The 19,530-nt window shown below is 39.9% G+C and overlaps 1 protein-coding gene across 1 annotated transcript in view; it reads right to left on the bottom strand.

Annotated features, from left to right (window-relative positions):
- ARL5B (ADP ribosylation factor like GTPase 5B) overlaps positions 1 to 17,505 on the bottom strand; it is a 30,164-nt gene extending 12,659 nt beyond the window's left edge. Inside the window, exons 1-3 of the mRNA XM_045462770.1 lie at positions 17,114 to 17,505; positions 2,360 to 2,420; positions 637 to 784 (exon numbers count right to left, since the gene is read on the bottom strand). Of these exons, the coding sequence (XP_045318726.1) occupies positions 637 to 784; positions 2,360 to 2,420; positions 17,114 to 17,162 (258 nt within the window). The 5' untranslated portion in view covers positions 17,163 to 17,505. The remainder of the gene's footprint in view (positions 1 to 636; positions 785 to 2,359; positions 2,421 to 17,113) is intronic.
- Positions 17,506 to 19,530: the final 2,025 nt, after the last annotated feature.

The raw sequence follows: 19,530 nt of genomic DNA, 5'->3' as shown, positions 1-19,530 counted from the left end.
AAAGAGAAATTACGGATGCAATTGTACATCAGTATACTCAAAGATAAATCTGTCTCGATAGCACTGCATGGTTAAAAAAAAATCTGCTTAACAAGAAATAAACACAGAAATAGAAGCTAGTCCAGACTGTTTCCTGGGTTGGCTCGGAAGCAGTAAAGTAGCGAAATAAGTGACAGAGAAGTTGGGGGCGGGTGCTGCAAAACCATTTGTTTTTTTAACTAAACTATAATCTCACCAAAATTTTGAATGCTCAATTCGTATTATTTGAAAATCTTGTATTCAATTACGCTTAAAATATTTTATTCCTCCCTAACCAGAGCCTCTCTCAGCTGTGAGATCTTGGGACAGGTTATCCAACTGATCCCAGTCTCCACTTTCTCCAACAGCAGAGACCTGACAGGAGCACTGGGAGGACGAACTATCCGGATACAGTCCGCCCCGCAGCAGGTGTGCAACCAACAGTGGGCATTAGTCTTTCTACTTGCCTTTCCTCTGGTATTTGAAAACCTCAAATTCCTTACCGAAAAGGATCTTATTGGAAAGCAACTGCCAACATGCCTCTGGGGACCGCCTATCTATTTTCTGGGTTGACTCTGTGGTCCTTGTTATTAACATTCAGAAATTGGCTCAGTATACCTCTGTGTTTGAGTAATACGTGTTCCAGGACGACCTCAGTGATTCTTGACCACCAATATCCCACATAAGAAAATGCGTGTTCTTCACAACTATTTCTTCAACATTGCTTCCTATGGTTGGAGATGTGTGAACCACTTCATTCATTAAGCTGTTGAAAGACACCATAACAAATCTTTTGTAAATCTTGAGAATTGGAGGGAAGTTTTATCCCACCAACGACAGCATCAAAACTAGAACTTGGGAGGACATTTAATGCAAACACCTAGACAAAGAACAAGCCTTGAAGGAAGACGTTTTTTTTTTTTTTCTTTTAATGGAATAAACTAAAGGCTTGATCTGGAGAGATGGAAACACTGTGGTGTGAGTTTGTATTCCTGTGGCCAAAATTCCAAACCACCATGCCCTTGTTATCGGAGCAGAACCAGGGCCCTTTCCCGAAAGAGCAAGTTTCTAGGTGACTGTGACATCAACGCTCGCAAAGTAGCAACCGCTGAATAGCAGGCTGTGTATAATTCTGAAGCCTGTCCACGTGAGAAAATTGAGACTTGGGTCGGCCATAAAAATTAGTTCAGGCCTATTAACCTAAACCACAGCCTTAAAAAGATAAGGCCACAGGCAAATGAAAATTTTAATTAAAATTAACTGTAAATATATTTAGAATACTAAGGCTCATACCACATTTATCATAATTATGCATTAAGACACATTAATTCATTCATTCAACAAATATGTATTTGCCTATAATACGCTGCTACTGTGTTGAAAGAAGTCTCCAACTGTCTCTTGGGTCTTACATGTTTTTGAGGCTATGTGGAAAATTATTTCAATAACTGACAGGTTTCTGAAATGTTTACATTTGATGTTTAAAGGCAGAGTCGCATTAAAATACATAATTGATAACGGATGAATGTTTTAAAGTAAAACAAGTCGTCATTCTACTGTAAAACAACAAGCCACAAGTTAGCAGCTTTTTAGCAAAGGGGCTGAAAAACACATTAGGCACTGCTTAAGTGAAGGGTTTCCAGACAGCTGTCAGGTGACAGACTTAGGATGAGGTAGAAAGAGACAAGAGCCACACAATCGAGCACCGTATCTTACAACTACTTGTTAAAAGGCTTGGGACATAGATCCATTTCCACTGTTTAACATGGATCGTTTCATTAATCCTGAAAGGATGATGGGAGCTACTCTGATCTGACAAGTGGACTGACAGGCTGTTAAAACTTCCTTCAAGTATTAACGTATTTCTCTGGAAGCCTCCAGCCCTTCCTGGCTGCGAGTGACAAAAGCAGGACTTTCAGGGGTGATCTTCATTTCTTTTGATTTGACAAGTCTGCCTAAGTTGAAACAATTCAGAGCTATTAGTCAAGAGAGTAGCAATGAGCTTCCTAGAGATACTGGTCTCCTTGTGTGAACCGCAGTGTGGGAAGAATGAAGTGAAATGCACTTTATCACCTCACTGCAGCACTATGATGGATGCTTTATTTATTTTAGTTTAATATTAAGTCTTTCTTTCAAGGCCAGAAAAAGACGAGGGTTTGTGAAGGCTGTACCAAACATACAGCCCTTTTATTCACTTTTGAAACAAATTTTGTGCTCGGTAAAATACAAAACCATACGTTTAGGTTTTTGCGGGATATTACAATGGCATCTTATTAATTACACAAAATTGGTTCTGGTAACTTAAATAATGAAGACTGTTTAAATAAATAACTATACTTACAATTGGTAAAGAATGGTGGTTTTCCCTGCATTATCCAGTCCCACTATAATTACTTTGTGTTCTACAAAAAGAAAACAAACCAGAAACATTTAACACTACTACAATTACATGCTTGCAACAATGATTATTAGTTAGCTTTCTAATGAGGATCATTCACCGGATTCTTACTACTGGATTGTTAAAACACAGAGTAAACAGAGCTTCACGATGTCAAGGTTACCTACGTTAAGGGAGGCCATCTAGTATGATGTTCTCCACCTGGCTGTCTGATAAACGAATGTGAGATCCGGGTTTAGAGGGAAGTTCAAGAGAAGCGGTGTGGGGGGAAGAACACAAATTCTGATCCTGACAAGGCACTACGACGTACAACCGAAGTTTAAAAAAATTGTTTTACACACCTGCTTGTCACCTCTGCTAATCAAATCAGCTTTTTAGCAAGTTGTTTTTACACCTGGAAGTTTTCCCACCTACATGCGGTTTCTTCCTTTCACGAAGAAATCCAATTTAAAACACAAAACTGAGGGGCGCCTGGGTGGCGCAGTCGGTTGGGCGTCCGACTTCAGCCAGGTCACGATCTCGCGGTCTGTGAGTTCGAGCCCCGCGTCAGGCTCTGGGCTGATGGCTCAGAGCCTGGAGCCTGTTTCCGATTCTGTGTCTCCCTCTCTCTCTGCCCCTCCCCCGTTCATGCTCTGTCTCTCTCTGTCCCAAAAATAAATAAACGTTGAAAAAACTTCTCTTTAAAAAAAAAATAAAAAAATAAAATAAAAAAAAAAAAAACAAACACAAAACTGAAAAGGTTTCCCTGTCACCAACAGGACACACGTATTCTCTCCATCAGTTTCTCATTCTTTCCGTCATCTTATTTCTTTTCCAAAGTTTATTTATTTTGAGAGAAAGAGACAGAGCGTGCACGTGCACACGCAAGAGGAGAGGGGCAGAGAGAGAATCCCGAGCAGGCTCCACACTGTGAGTGTGGCGCTGGGCGTGGGACTTGAACCCATAGACCGTGAGATCACAGCCCGAGCGGAAATCAACGGCTGGACACTCAGCCCCTTAAACGACTGAGCCACCCAGGTGCCCCTCCTTCCATTAATTTAAAGATAAATAAGCAATTGCTTAGTTCTCAAGGCTTTTTCAATCTGGATTTTACAACTCTTCTGAGTAGATACTGTTTCTGCTCCTCATGCAACAAAAACCTCTTGGGTCTTCTCCCTCTGGCACTATGCACAAAACAGTCATTTGTTTCACTGATAGATTTTAAGGCCCATCTAATTATTCTGTTAAGGGGTACATACTCTGAAACCTCTTTTGAACGCAGAGAAGACACTTCCGAGTCATCTTTTCTAGATTTTACAGAACATATTAAAGATACCTCTCTTCCCCAGGGCAGAAGGCTTAAAAAGCTACCAGGGAACCTTCGTAAGAACCACAACACAATCGATTTATTTCTAGCCAACGATTTGACACATTTCCTATCAGAACCCTGCTCCCCTTGTTAACCTGTGATAATATCAAAACTCGGACTATACATCTCATCAGACATCAGCTCGTATTCCTACTCGAGAGTGTTTATACTGCATCAGGCAAAAAGAGAGGCCATTGTTCACAGACAAGTTCTTAGGTGACAAACTATGTATCTTTACGCATCTTTAACGACCTGAACACTGTCTGTACTGCCTGTAATACCACAGGACTAAGGACATGGTTCTCTCGAAGGGCTTTTTTCACTATGGCAGAAACTGCTTTGTAAAACGCAAAAAGGAACAGAACTTGTTCGCTTATTATAACTCACTATAATTCTCCTTATTTGACTCTCTTTGGTTCATATCCCCTAATTTCTAAAGGAGCCAATCTTTATTTTTCTCCCTTTACAGTCCAAGAATGAGAACCCTCTTTCAGTGGAGGAACAAGCATTCTAAATTTTGGGGACAGCTGCAAACCGCCTGCCCAGCATCTGGAGACCAGGGGGTCCCTGCGGGAGTGAGAAGGAAGCCACTAGTCTGGAAGTAAGCTAAACTTGGGCGTGGACACTTCTGCTGGGAAAGGAAAACAGAAGGTAGTACCACGTGGTTCACTGTTGAGGCCACTAAAGTAAACCAACACCTGGGGCCATTTTCAAACAAACAGCCCTGCCCTGGCTTCACATTTTGTATGATAATGATCAGAGTACTAAAGGCCTGCGACAGCAAAAGTCATAAATAATGCATCATTTTTTTAAGTTTAAATAAAAGAGGGAGAGAGCGAGCAGAGGGGCAGAGAGAGAGGGAGAGAGAGAATCCCAAGCACGAATTGTGAGATCATGACCTGAGGTGAAATCAAGAGTCCGATGCTTAATGACTGAGCCACCAGGCGCCCTGCCCTCATAATGCATCATTCTGAAAGACTGGTCCCAATTTGAAACAAGTCAGAGGTGACGAACTCTGAAGGCGAAGAGAACATGAGTTTTATTACAGTTTCAACTGAGTGATTAACTTCAGGTCTTTTTCAGACTCCTTTTCCCCTCAGTAATAGGGAATTCTAGCAATTAAGACAAAACAATTTCACCTCAGTCTTATAATAAAGGTATTACATCAATCCTTCAGTTAAACTGAGGCCTACCTTCTGGTGCAACCTGAGTCTACGTTCTAACAAAACATCATCAATGCGAAAAAGCTAAATATTTTTTTAAAGTATGAAATAACAAAAATAAACAATAAAAGCATGAAATAAGTGTATTATATTTTATTTTTGTTAATTTTTTTAATGTTTATTTTTGAGAGAGAGAGAGAGAGAGAGAGACAGACAGACAGACAGCACGAGCGGGAGAAGGGCAGACAGAAAGACAGACAGAATCTGAAGCAGGCTCCAGGCTCCCAGCTGTCAGTTCAGAGCCTGATGAAGGGCTCAAACCCACAAACCTGAGCCAAAGTTGGACACTTAACTGACTGAGCCACCCAGGCACCCCAAGAATGTATTGTATTGTACTTTTTTAATGTTTATTTTTGAGAAACTGAGTGAAAGCAGGGGAGGGGCAGAGAGAGAGGGAGACGGAGGCTCGTTGGGGGCAGTGAGCTGACTGCAGAGAGCCTAATGCGGGGCTCAAACCCACGAACCGCCAAGATACGACGTGAGCCTAAGTCAGACACTTAACCCACTGAGCCACCCAGGAGCCCCAACAGAGTGTGTTTTAAATCTCTTCTTTGAAAAAGCACCTCTTGAACATCATCTGTACAGTAAGAGGGAAATCAAGTTCAACGGGCATTTACTAAAAAGCCAAGTACAAAATAAAAGCTGTTTGTACTCTGCGGCATAACTATAATTCTTCCTCCCATCTTCAAAGGCCTCCATTGTACTTTGCTGCTACTTGAGTATGCCAATGACCAAGGGCCTGAGTTCACAAATGCTAGTTAGTCAAGCTTCTACCTATTCAAGAAGAACACGGACGGCACCTACCTTTACTGTCAGCAGGAAAGGAAATTCATATGCTGCTCTAAATGTCCACAAGTGGTGTCTAGATTAATAAGGTATAAATCATCTGATACCACTTGACGTTAAAAAAACATGGCTTCAGGTACTTGGTCTGTACTGCTTTTCAGCTGCGTGTAATCAACAGCCAACATACAGACCTTGTTTTATGTACAGAAACAAAAATATCAGCTAAATTATGTAACTATTAGTGATTTCCTGCAGTCATGGTAAAATAATTTCCTTCACCTATCACAGTTAACTAAAGCAGATACTAAAAAAAGATGCTTGTAAGTTTGTACTATGTCACCCAACAATTTTTGTTGTTTACCTAATAGATTAAAAAAACAAAACAAAACAAAAAAAACTTTCAAAATGTATCACTCTAGTTCAGTTCAGTCTCGGTGAAGTGGGGAAAGAATCTATCCTAACAGTCAGATTTTGAGTTGCTGCCAAACCAGATGAACGTCAGACACTTAACATCACTTTTACTTGCGGAGCCAGGAGTGGGGATTTCTGATTCACCAGAATCGAAATGTCTCGAGTTGTGAGGAGAAAACCATACAATTGTATGCTTTTATAATTTCAACTGATCCTCAACGTGGATATGTAAGCTGTATATTCTTTTAAGCCCAACTACTCTCCATGAAAATGAAGTATTTAGTTTAGACAGACAGAGACATAATCAGTTCTCATTTAACCTCAAACAGGGAAAACTATGAACATAGATAATACTACATTCTTTATTTAGAATGATTTTTGCAAATGTAATTAGAACTTTACCCTCTTTATTATTTTTAAGTAGTGTTATTAAAATCAGTATATTATCACAGAGAAGGAGCTGCCCCTGTTTGGGGCCAGAAATGTGTATGTTGGGGACAGAGTGGGTGCAACTTACACACTTTCTTGGACAGCCAAATAAGTCTGGGTTAAAACATCACCCTAAGCATCAGAGCTACAATGAATCCAAATGTTGAAATGTGCCTGCACACCATGAGACAGTTACCCTGACACCACATTTTACTAGAAATCTCTTCCAGGACACCAGGCTGCACCTCTTCCCAGAATAGAGGGCTGGGAGGAGAGCATTTCCAGTTCTACTTGGGAATCCAAGCCTGTCCAGAGTCAACACAAAGCATGTTTATTTACACTAAATGAAGGTCCAATTGCACAGCTTTTGTTTAATTTTCATCAAGTGTTTGCACAAAAGTTTCTCTGCACTCTTGGCTATGGTATTTGGATCTCCTTAAAAGCTGGCACATACTATTTTGTAAGCAGGGCATAAAGACATAAAGCCTACACAGAATGAGGTTTCAAAACAAAATTATTAAGAGTGCTTGCTTGTAGACAAACACAGGTAAAAGATGGCTAAAAAGAAAAATCATGGAAAAAGAAACTTCAAAAAATAAGTGGAGGAAATATCAAAGAAATTCGTGTGATAAAATGGTCAACTCGTATTTTTAAAATACAAGAAAGCCCAAAAGATATCATGAAATAGGGATCGCTACCTTCTAGATATATACCTGCACCAACACTGTCACTTAACAAGAGCCTTATACGAACACAGAGTATGTAAACAACTTTGCAACTAAACAAGTAAAAATGCTCCATGCCAAATTTGGTGATTCAGCAAATTCCGGGTATCGCATATACAGAAAATGAGTTTGAATGGTTGCAAGGGGTAGGTATTAACAAGTCAGAAGATAGGATGTCACCAACTGAGGCCTGAAGGCCTGCACAGCAATGATGAGCACGCAAGGAAGTCTGCTCTTGGGAAGGAAAAAAAAAAAAAAAAAAAAGGAAACGTCATATAAACTAACTCTGTCTTATATTATACTGGTTATAGAATCATAAAACACTATAGCTTGGAACAGACTGCAGAATTTGAGATTTATTCCTTCTCTCCCACCTCTTCACCTACAAATGTGCCACCTATAAGGCATTTCTGAGGAACCAAGGTCTCCAAAAACATATGTTAACTATTGACCTGGGCCATCTTGCTGATGTTCTAGATAAGAAATTAAGGTCCTATAGGGGCGCCTAGGTGGCTCAGTCACTTGAGCGACAGACTTTGCCTCAGGTCATGATCTCACAGTCTGTGAGTTGGAGCCTTGAGTTGGAGCCCCGCGTTGGACTCTGTGCTGACAACTCAGAGCCTGGGGCCTGCTTCGGATTCTGTGTCTCCCTCTCTCTCTCTGCCCCTTCCCCGCTCATGCTCTGTCTCAGAAATAAGTAAACATTAAAGAAAAAAAAGAAATTAAGGTCCTATGAGTTTAAGTAATGTGTTCTAGTAAACACTGGTAAGAGTCAGCATTTGCTGCCCCACTCTTTTTGCTATACAGCATTAACTCCCCTTCCAAATTCTTCAGTCTCTCCCACTCCCCCACAGTATCCATCTTCCTGGATGCCTAAATTTCGTCAAAAGCAGCTACATAAATCTGATGAGGCAACAATTCAACATTTATTGAGTTCATTTTATGCATGACTGTAACATTTAAGACTAATAAGGCAAGCTCTCTACCCTCAAAAATCTTAAAGGCAGATATGTAAATAAGCACTTACAATACACCATCATTAGTACAAAGCAACAGATACCAAAGAATCCTACGGTAATATTGCCAAGGATCAGTGAGATCTAGAATCCAACTCTCAGCCGAGGAACTAAATGTCAACAGTAAAAAGGAATATTACAGAGTGTCGGTATGACTGTTTTCTGGGCATTGTGGAAGTTAATCCTCACCATCATTCCATAAGAAAGTGGTGGTATTCCTTTTACTGATGAGAAAACTGAGCCTTAGGCTAAATAACATGCTGGGAAGTTTGGCTAATGGTCTCCCAGGGTGATGCCTCCCCATCTTTATGACAAAATTGAGTCTTACAGAATAATAAATTAAGAACAGCTTACTGGATAGAAGAAAAACACTCTTCTGGTAGATAAGGGGATTAAATACCGATAAAAAGGAACGACATCAAAGAGTCTAATAGGTAGAACACTCTACCATCACAGACCACAGTGAAGGGCCTAAGCCCAAAGATTCCAACTTGCTACACAAAGGCAATAGAAGAAAGGCTTCGACAAGGAAATACTGAAGTTGATTTTAACTTCTACAGTTTTCTAGAGAATTCAAATGTTGCCCAGGGGAAGGTTAAACTCTGGAAGGCAAATTTTTTTTAACGGTTTTATTTTATTTTTAAGAGACAGTGAGTGAGTGGGGGAGGGGTAGAGAGAGAGGAGGACAGAGGATCCCAACCAGGCTTCACGCTGGCAGCAGAGAGCCCCGGCTCGAATTCACAAACCCAGTGGTGAGATCAGGACCTGAGCTAAAGTCAGATGTTTAACCGACTGAGGCACCCAGGCGCCCGGGAAGGCAAATGTTAAGGGGCAGAGACAATGCACGGTTTTCGAACTTGTGGGACCATGACCACAGTTATATACATTTTGCCTGATGACCCAGGATGCACACAACTGAAACAAAAGTTTCACAAAATGGTACCTTTACTGAGATACACTGTGATAGTTTCTATCGTAGAAGATCATTCCTTTATTTACTTATTTTCTCGTTTTTTAAGTAGGCTCCATGCCCAGTGTGGGGCTTGATGCTCTAACCAACTCAGCCCGCTAGATGCCCCTGTTCATTTCTTTTTTAAAAGCTGATCCTCACTAAATGGACTCTATAACTTAGTAATGGGTTATGTTGGGCAATTTGGGGAAACAACCGTATTTGAGAAATACAAGTGAACTGGGTAAGTATAAAAATATTCACACATTTACAAATTCAAGAAGCTCAGCAAAATGCAAACAGGGTAAATACAAAGAAAAGCAAAGCTACATATGTCATGGTCAATCTGCTAAAAACCAAAGATAAAGGAAGAATCCTGAAGGTGGCAAGAGAAGATGACAGGCTACATAAGGGAAGTTAATATATGAATGTTGGCTGTCACAGGAAAAAAAATGGAGGCCTGAAGACAATGGAATGACAACTTTGAAGCACTAAAGGGAGAAAAAAAATATTGACCTAAGATGCTATATTCGGTAACAATATACTTCAAGAATGAAGGCAAAATAGAGACACTTTCAGATAAAAGAAAACTAAGACTTCATCACCAGCACAGCTACATAACAAAAATGCTGAAATTCTTGAATTTGGAGGGAAATTATACTAGACAGAAATTCAAAACATCAAAAATAGCAATGTAAGTAAATATAAGAGGAAATTTTACCCTTTCTTAAAATATTGAGGAATATGTGACTGTTTATAGCAAAAATTAAAACACTGTACTGTATAATTTATAACTAATGTAGATACCACACATATAGCATCTAACCCATATGGTTATATAGGACTAGGGGAAGAGAGAGTATTACCATATCATTTCTTACACCTTACAAGTGTTACATTACTAAGTAGATTGAGAAAAGGTAACAATGCATGTTGTAATCAATCCCTAGAAGAACCATAAAAAGAATGCAAAAAGGATCACTGAAAAAGCCAGTAAGTAAAACGGAATTCTAAAAATAAAAAACCAAACCATTAATGCAAAGTGGGAAAGGAGGAATAGAGAAACAACAAAACATAACAAATGTAGATGGGACAAAGAAGAAATAATAAAATAGTGCACCTTAATATCTGACTGTACCATAAATCATACCATATTGATAAATTTGCCCAAACATTCCAATTAAAAGAGACAGAGTTTCACACTACATTAAAAAAATCACAAGATCACACCCTATGCTCTCTGGCAGAAATGCACATTAAGATGCAGAATATCGCAACAATGCTAACAACCACCATAACCGAATAAACATTTATAGAGTATTGCACACGATTGCAGATTACATATTTCTTTCAGGCACAAATGGTGCATGCACCAAAGAGATCATTTGGATAGACTCTAAAAAAGCCTCAATAAGACTGACAAAAGATGGAAATCTTACAGAGGACATTTCTGACAACAATGGAATTAAGTTAGGAGCCAATAATGAGCTATTTAGAAAAATAAATATTTGAAAACTAAACACTTATAAATAATCCATAAGTCAAAGAAGAAATCACAAACAAAATAATTAAAACCTTTCAAACTGAATGACATACAGCATATTAAAATTTGTGGCATGAAGCTAACACACTTCTTAGGAAGTTCTTATGGCTTTAAAACGTTATATATATGGGGAGCCTGGGTGGCTCAGTGGGCTAAACATCTGACTCTTGATCTTGGCTCAGGTCATGATCTCACAGTTCATGAGTTCGCCACCCTAGTTGGGCTCTGCACGGACCCACGGAGCCTGTTGGAGAATCTCTCTGCCCCTCTCTCTGCCCCCTTCCCATTTGCGCTTTCCCTCTCTCTCTCAAAGTACATAAATAAACTTTAAAAAACTGTTACATGTGAATGGAAAAAGGGACAAGAACAATGACACACACCGTCTTCATAAGGGTGGGGGAATTCAAGTAAACCCAAAGTAAGCAGATGAAAGGAAGTAAGAAGCAGGAATTAGTAACATAAAAACCAGAAAACAACAGTGAAAATTAAAATCTTTGAAAAGATTAACAAACATGTCGGAGGACTGACACTATCAGACTTCAAGATTTACGGAGAAGTAGGACAATAATCAAGATGGTGTAATATGGCTTTGGGATGGGCATACAGATCAATGGAAGAGGGATGTCCAGAGAGAAGACGCCCAGTCTTTTGACAAAGGCTCTAAAGCAATCCATTGGGAAAGGAAAGTCTTCAAGTAAATTATGCTAGAACAAGCAGATATCCATGTAAAAAAATAATAATAATAATAATGAATTCCAACCCCCTATACTTGCGTCATAACTGCAAAATAACTTGAGATGGCTCACGGCCCTAAGCATAAAAGCCAAAGCTTGTAGGTGAAAGGAACAGTACACAGAAAGCAACAACAATTTAAAAAAAAAAAAAATGTTGAAAAGAAAATCAGGTTTCACCAAAATTAAAAATTTCCACTGAGCAAAAACTCCCCATTTAGAAAATGAATAAGTAAGCCAAAGACTGGGATAAAATATTCAGAAAACATATCTAACAAAGGTCTCAATTCCAGATGATATAAATAATCATATATAATTTTTTTAAAGAAAAAAAATTTAATGGGAAAGGATTTGAACGTTCTGCAAAAGAAATCCAAATGTTCAGTCAGCACATGAAAAAAGCACATTAATACCCAAAAGTCATCAGAGAAATGTAAATTAAAACCAAAATGAGATATCACTATTCATCTAACAAAATAACTAAAATTAAAAAGACTGGTGACATCAAATGTTGGTGAGGATGTTAAAAGAAGTCTCAAACACTGCTGGTGAGAGTATAAAAATGGTTTAACACTCTGGAAAACAATCTAATAGTTTCTTATAAAACTAATCACATATCTACTCTATGACTTAAAAATTGCACTTCTAGGGGTGCCTGGATGGCTCAGTCAGTTAAGCATCCAACTCTGGATTTCGGCTCAGGTCATGATCTCAGGGTTCATGGGTTTGAGCCCCACATAGGGCTTGGTGCTGATAACTGCTGAGCTTGCTTGGGATTCTCTCTCTCTGCCCCTCCCCTGCTCATGCTTTCTCTCTCTCTCTCAAAATAGATAAACTTTAGGGGCGTCTGGGTGGGTCAGTCTGACTTCGGCTCAGGTCATGATCTCGCTGTTTGTGAGTTCTTCGAGGCCCGCGCTGACAGCTTGGAGCCTGAAGCCTGTTTCGGATTCTGTGTCTCCCTCCCTCTGTGCCCCTCCTCCACTCATGCTCTGTCTCTCTGTCTCTCTCAAAACTAAAAGCACATTAAAATTTTTTTGAATAAATTTATACATATACTTAAAACAAATAAAATTGCACTTCTATACATTTACCTAAAAGAAATGAAAACATGTCTACAAAAAGTCATTAGACTATTCACGTATTACAACTAGTCATGATGCAAATGAATAAACAAACTGTGGTCTATGTACGTGATGAAATGATAACAGATCTAAGGGAAAAGCCTCCAGTGGGAAAGGCTAATGCAAACAGAAGCAGAAACAGAAAATTAGGGAGAAGAAAACTTCAGAGAAACTTGGAAGATACAGTATTATGAAACAATGCCATAAAAGCGATTAGAGTTAACATTTAGCAAATAGAAGGTTTTTATAAATTAAAAATATGATAGCAGAACCAAAATACTCAATACGAAGACTGGAAGACAAAGGAAATATCCCAGAAAACAGAACTGGGAGAAAAAAAAAAGAAAAGACAGTAAAATGGAAAAGAATACTTGATAATCAAGTAGCACGATACGATCGGTAATATTTCCAAAAGAGTAGAGGAAGAAATCCTAAGAGAAATTAAAAAAAAAAAAAAAAATTCTTAGACCTGAAAACGTCCAACTTTATGTTGGAAAGGTCCAGAGGGCCTAGCACAGTGAACCAAAAAAGACATATAACAAGGCATGTGCATTTCAAATTTAAAAATACCAGGAACGGGCCTCCTGGGGGGGCTCAGTCGGTTAAGCGCACATTGGACTCTTGATTTAGGCTCAGGTCATAATCTAACAGTTCATGGATTTGAGCCCTGCGTCCGCCTCCATGCTCACAGCATGGAGCCTGCTTGGGATTCTCTCTCCCCCTCTCTCGCTTTCAAAGTAAGTAAATAAACTTAAAAAAATAGAATAAAAAATAAAAATGCCAGGGAAGATCAGAAAAGTCCAAGAGTCCACTAGAAAGAGAAAGAGAAAACAGATCAGAGGAGGAACGATACTGGTCTCCTCAACAACACTAGAAGCTAGAGGACAATGACAATACCTTCAAATACCTTCTGAAAGAAAGGTTTTCCGACTCAGAATTTTATATTCAGCCCAATTATAAATAAAAAATGAGGACAAATACATTTTCAGGACAGACTTACTACATTTTCATGCATTTGGAATCGCAAAAAAAAAAAAAAAGTGACTGCTTTGGACACCTTCGCAGGACATTTCTGTAGGATGTGCTTCATATATAAGAGGAAAGCAAGAAAGACTTAAGTCCTAATAAAACAGAAAAGCAAAGGAAATTCCTGGAACGACTGTAAAGATGAATCCAGCACAGCTGTGTAGCAGGCAGAGGAAAGCAAAAGCAGTTTGGAGCAGGAGGGAATACTGAGGGAGCTGCGAGGAAGGCTAAATCATGTGACTGAGTGTATTATGGGGAAACTTGTATGGGGAGTTTTGGGATGGAATGAAAGGACTTAGTCAAACATACAAAGTAAACTAAAGCAATGGGATGTTGTAATTATTTACTCTAGGGGGAAAAAGTTATAGGAAAAAGGGAAACCTACACCGTGGCTCAGGAGCGACTAAATTTTGCAATCACTAAAAATGAAAAGACAGTGCGTATCAAACCAAAACACTGTATTGGGATGATAAGGGAAAAGGGCCTTAAGGGCTCTTCTACCATAATAAGACAAATGCTTAGTACACCTGAAACTAATACAATCTATGTCCGTTACATCTCAAAGGAAAAATGATAATGCTTAAAGTTTCCACATAGGCATACTATTCAAAAATATGGAAGTGTGTACCGAAAGAGATATACACACAAGTCTGTAAGATAATCCGATTTGAAATTACTTCCTTCATTGATAACTGCATCCCAGTAATGTATTCTAGCACAAATTGCCGAACCTGTGTACTTTGCCATAGTTTCATTTAGTCAAACACGCTTTAGCGTACTTATTCCCAGAAAGATATCAAATTTAAGAGAAGATGCTTTGTGTTGTAAAATGCTACAGGAAAAAAAGATGGGAGGCAAATACTGGGGAAAAAAAAAAAAAAAAAAAAAGAAAAAGAAAGGGGAAAGGAGTCCTTAAAGTAAGATATGTAGTTCTCAACCCTGGCTGCAAATATGAATCACCTAGGCATTGATGCCCAGGATACTCTGCCGCATTCTGATCTAACTGGTCTAAGGTACAGCCTTGGGCTTATTTATTCTAACACGCAACCAAGATTGAGTCATTTGAGTATCTCTGGATTAGTTGTATGACAGTGGTGAAAATGGAAAATGCTGAGACTGTCAGTGTTGTTGATACAGAAAGTAAAAAATACAGGACTAAAGCAGCAGTCTGTTCACATTATTCCCCTGCTTAAAAAATAACATAAGACGAGCAAACACTTCAACGGCTCCCATGGCTTGCTCTGTACATACAGCTTAATGTCTTAGTTGGTCCACACACAAGGCCCTCTGTGATCTGGCTCCAGGGGCTACCTCTCCAGCCTCATCTCTAACTCCCCACAGGCAAACTAAGATACTGCCAAACTAAACTATTTTCAGCTTCCTTCAATGTACCAAAGTATTTGATTCCTCTCCCATTTGCATATTATTAGTCCTTCAGCCTAGAATAATATGCCCCTTCTACTCAGTCTACTTAGCATGCCCTATAAACTCCTACTTACATTAAAGTACAAGTATACCTTTTCCCGTAGTCTTCCAGGAACCACTTGAGAAAAATTAATCACTTACTTCTTGGCAATCATCACCACACTTTTATACATTGTTAAACCATTTACCGCACTGCATTTTCCCCCATAGGTCTCACCGACTGATCTTTGAGTACTTTGGGAACAAGTTAACTGTGTTACTGTTTCTGTTTTTCATCTTCCTATCTGCTATGCCTAACTGAAGACTGGCTTATGGCCCATGACTAAATGTCAGTTGCATGAGTGAGTGAGTATAAAACGACAGGAGGACCACTAGCTCTAAATTTTCAACAGGAAAGTTAAAGGAAAAGAAAAATTCTAAGTAGTAAATGGGGATTGCGGAGGCCTGACAAATTCTGTGACTTGAAGCAGCCTATGAATGCTTTTCCTCATCTCCTAAATCTTTCCCCTACACCCTCCATTCCCCACTAGTCTGATTAAGGAAGGTCCGATAAGTAAATGATTAATTAAACAATAATAAAAAAATAGTGGAGAAGAGAAATAGGATGGGTTATACAAGGAGAAACAAAGACTTTGGTACTGTTTTGTTTCTTAAACTATGCTCAAAGATAGGCAGGCGATAACTGTGTTGACCTTTATAGTCTTTAGCATGTCTTAAAATGCTGCTTTACATATAGTAGTGAACTCAAGTAACAAGGACTGGAAAATATAAACTGCTGAAAAAAAAAATCACATGTTAAATGTACAGATGATATCGTTAAAGAATTAAATTCCGAGCACTCTGAAATTACCTGAAATGTGTTATCTGTGGTAACTGCAAACATAAACGTAATTGCATGTATGTGTGTGTGTGTGTGTGTGTGTGTGTGTGTGTATACATTTACTTATAATCTTGGAAAAGACTAGTGTTCTCAGCTATGGAACAAGGGAACTAAATCCATTTCATTCTCTTCACTTCTCAAATCCAGGAAAAAAAAAAACCCACGTGAGCAGTAACAGTTGGTATCATTATAAAACACCGGTTTTTATTATGTCTGGGTATTAAACAGAAAACGAAACTGAATTTAAAAAGTAGTTCCAATTGCTAAGAAAAGCATTCTCTTCAAAGAATGGCTAAGACTTTACCTATTATCAGCACCACCCCCCCCCCACTTTTTTTTTTTTTTTTTTTTTTTTTTTTTTTTGGTCTGGGTGTTTTCTCTCTTCAGAAGACATCACATCTCATTCTTTCTGACTCAGAACAGGTTTTACAACTTCTTGGCCCTTTGGACTTCCAACTTCCACATGTCTCATAACCTGTCCCAGACTAATTAGGGACACGCAAACTCCTATACAGAACCAAAAGCATTTAGTTCTCTAATACCTAAGAAAGGAAAAAAGGGTTTGGGATGCAGATTTCCGGAAACCCGTGTATCTCACGAGACAACTCATTCCCGAGTCTGATGGAGCAGGCGAAATCAGAACGTGAAGGCACACTGGCTTAAAGAGTTGGGCGGTAAACAAAGTAGCACCAGTAATAATAATTAAAAAAGAAAAAAAGTTGATGGGTTTCTGGGCGCACACTCATGGGGCAAGACACGGGATGCTTAACTAGAGATAGAACAGGCCTGCAAAATGCCTCCAGGTATCACTAGGTGCTTTTCTCTTTGCTTTGCTAAAATCCCAAAATTCTTAGTTTGGACTCTGGGATCTCAAATGCCTGCTCTTTTCACTCCTCACTTCTCCCACAAACCCTGTCCCTCCTGCACCTTCTCGCAGCCTAAAATACCGACTTTCTACCCGCCCCCTCGAGAAAAGCACTTCTCTGCGCCTCTGTCCACCGACAGCCCAGCCTCCGGCTGTCCCCTAAGGCGGCCAGACTCTCCTCCTAGCAGTCAAGCCGTTGCGCAGCTCCATCCTTCTCACCTTGGTTACAGAAGAGGCTCCACAGTTTAGCGAAGATCAGCCCCATCATGAGCACCTGGGCGGGCCGCGGGGTACCTCAGCAGCAGGTGCCGCTGCGCCGGGCCCCCCACCACGGCGCTGGCTGTAGGGAACCGAGGAGAAGCCTACTGAGACCGCGCGGCGACGGCACTGGCTGGCCAAGAAGCCTCGATCGGCCGCTCAGCTACCGGTCAGAAGGCACCGCGCCGAGTCCCTACCGGATAGTCCTTTGTTTCGAGCCAACTGAGCCCAACGCCGACCCGTAGTACCCTCGGTCTGAACCCACCTACCCACCAGAGCCTCTACCAGCCCCAAGCCCCGCCTCCGCTCCGCCTCCCCTCCCGATTCCCGACCACCCATCGCCGGAAGGACGCGGACTGACGTCGGCGCGCTTGCGTTTACCCACGCTTTCGACGTGGCGTTTCCTTCGGTTTCACTTCCGGGGGGCGGGCTTCAAACTGCCCGCGGAGTGGGAGGTTAGGGGTCGTGGGAGTCGGGAGTTTCCCTAAGTGAGCTCTTAAACTCGTCGCGTTTTGTAAGCTTTTGTCACGTTCCAGTTCTTGAGTCTCTGCTGTTGGGCAAGTGCGCCCTCCCCCGTCTAAATCTAGGGGCAGCTGCAGCTCCTCTAACCGAAAAGCTGCCGTTTGTTGCCCTTTACTGCACGGAAATGAGGAGTGTTTCGCAACTGTCATCGTGGGCAGGCAGGCGAGCTTGGTGTTCTAACGTGATTCTTAATTCGAAATAGAATTGCTTGGGAGACGATCCATGGACTGCCGGTAGCCACAAAGTTCGGTTGTGTGATTAACTTAAAGCCGCCTAGTTGCCACGCATTCGGAATTTTCATGGAGCCCAGATCAAAAAAACAAAACAAAACTTTTTTGAAGCATTAACTGAAAATAACTTCCTTTGATTGAAATGGAATCCCAGTAATCTCTCCCGTTCAACAAAATAGAGGAAAAAGTTCCAAGTGCTGTCCTAGATCAAAGAAACTGAAATTTCAAGGAAAAGGTTGAACTAGGGAATTTAAGAAATATGTATATTATGAACTTAATACTTGGAAGAACTGTCTGCAGCTGGAGTTGAATTCAATTTATTTCTTGGCTAACCTTTTAAGTCAAAAAGCCAATTCTCTACTTAAGCGTTTCAATTCCACTTTGTAATCATTTTTTTAGTATAGTTGACACGACATTACATTGGCGTCAAGTGTACAACATAGTGATTCAACATCTCTGTCTTATATGCTCACACAAGTAACTACAATCTGTCACTGCATTGTACACTATTACACAATTCCACCTTCTTTGCCTTGTTAAGTTCCAACAAATTTAAAAGCTGCATAACCTGGCATGAAACCTAATGCCCCTGAAATCAGTAAAGGAGAGAACTTAATTGAACTGGACTTCGATCAGGTGGTAGATTTTAACCCAGGTAACAAGGCCTTTTAACAGGCCAAACCTTCCTTAGCTGTAGAAAGAGAAATGAAATGTATGACTTGTGAAATCCTCCTAGGGTTATGATTCAAAGATTCTTGGGGGCGCCTGGGTAGCTCAGTGGGTTAAGCAGCCGACTTCGGCTCAGGTCATGATCAGGTCATGATCTCGCGGTCCATGAGTTCGAGCCCCGCGTGGGGCTCTGTGCTGACAGCTCAGAGCCTGGAGCCTGTTTCAGATTCTGTGTCTCCCTCTCTCTCTGACCCTCCCCCATTCATGCTCTGTCTCTCTCTGTCTCAAAAATAAACGTTAAAAAAAAATTAAAAACAAAACAAAAAAACCCACAAAGATTCTTGAAGACTTTTATATGGGATAATGTACTCCAACTTTCTCATATTAAAGACAAGTTATAACGTCCCATGTAGAGGAAAAGGTATGTACTGAGCCTATGTAAATTAGTTTATCTGTCAGGATCATGAATTGGCTCCAGTATAAATGATTTTGTGTTTGTGTAAACAGGCTTAAAGGGATATTTCTAATCATAGTTTCATTATTCATAAAAAAACCTTTAGATACTGTAACTTAGCCTCTCAAATTGTTACATATATATATATAAACTACATTCCACTATTTTCTGGCTTTTGGATCTCCAAAAAACAGTTTCTGAAATAAAGCAGTTTTGTTTTGTTTTGTTTTTTGCAGAGCTTCGAAGGAAAAAAATTACTTATTTCTTAAATATTTTTATGATGGTGTAATGATACTTTAGAAAGTAAATTTGAAGTATTTTTTCACTTTTAATTCAGTGGTGGAATGAATATATTTGAGCAAGGCTGTTGATATTTCTATTGGTGCTATTCTTTCAAAATGTTTGAAACTTTTTTTTTAGAGTAATATCTACACCCAATGTGGGGCTTGAACTCACAACCCCCAAATCAAGAGCTGCCTGCCCAGTCAACTGAGCCAGCCAGG

This window comes from Leopardus geoffroyi, chromosome B4 (genome assembly GCF_018350155.1).
Source record: "Leopardus geoffroyi isolate Oge1 chromosome B4, O.geoffroyi_Oge1_pat1.0, whole genome shotgun sequence".
NCBI lineage: Eukaryota > Metazoa > Chordata > Mammalia > Carnivora > Felidae > Leopardus > Leopardus geoffroyi.
The sequence above is the reverse complement of the archived record's forward strand: the minus strand, read 5'-3'. Positions and strand labels throughout refer to the sequence as shown.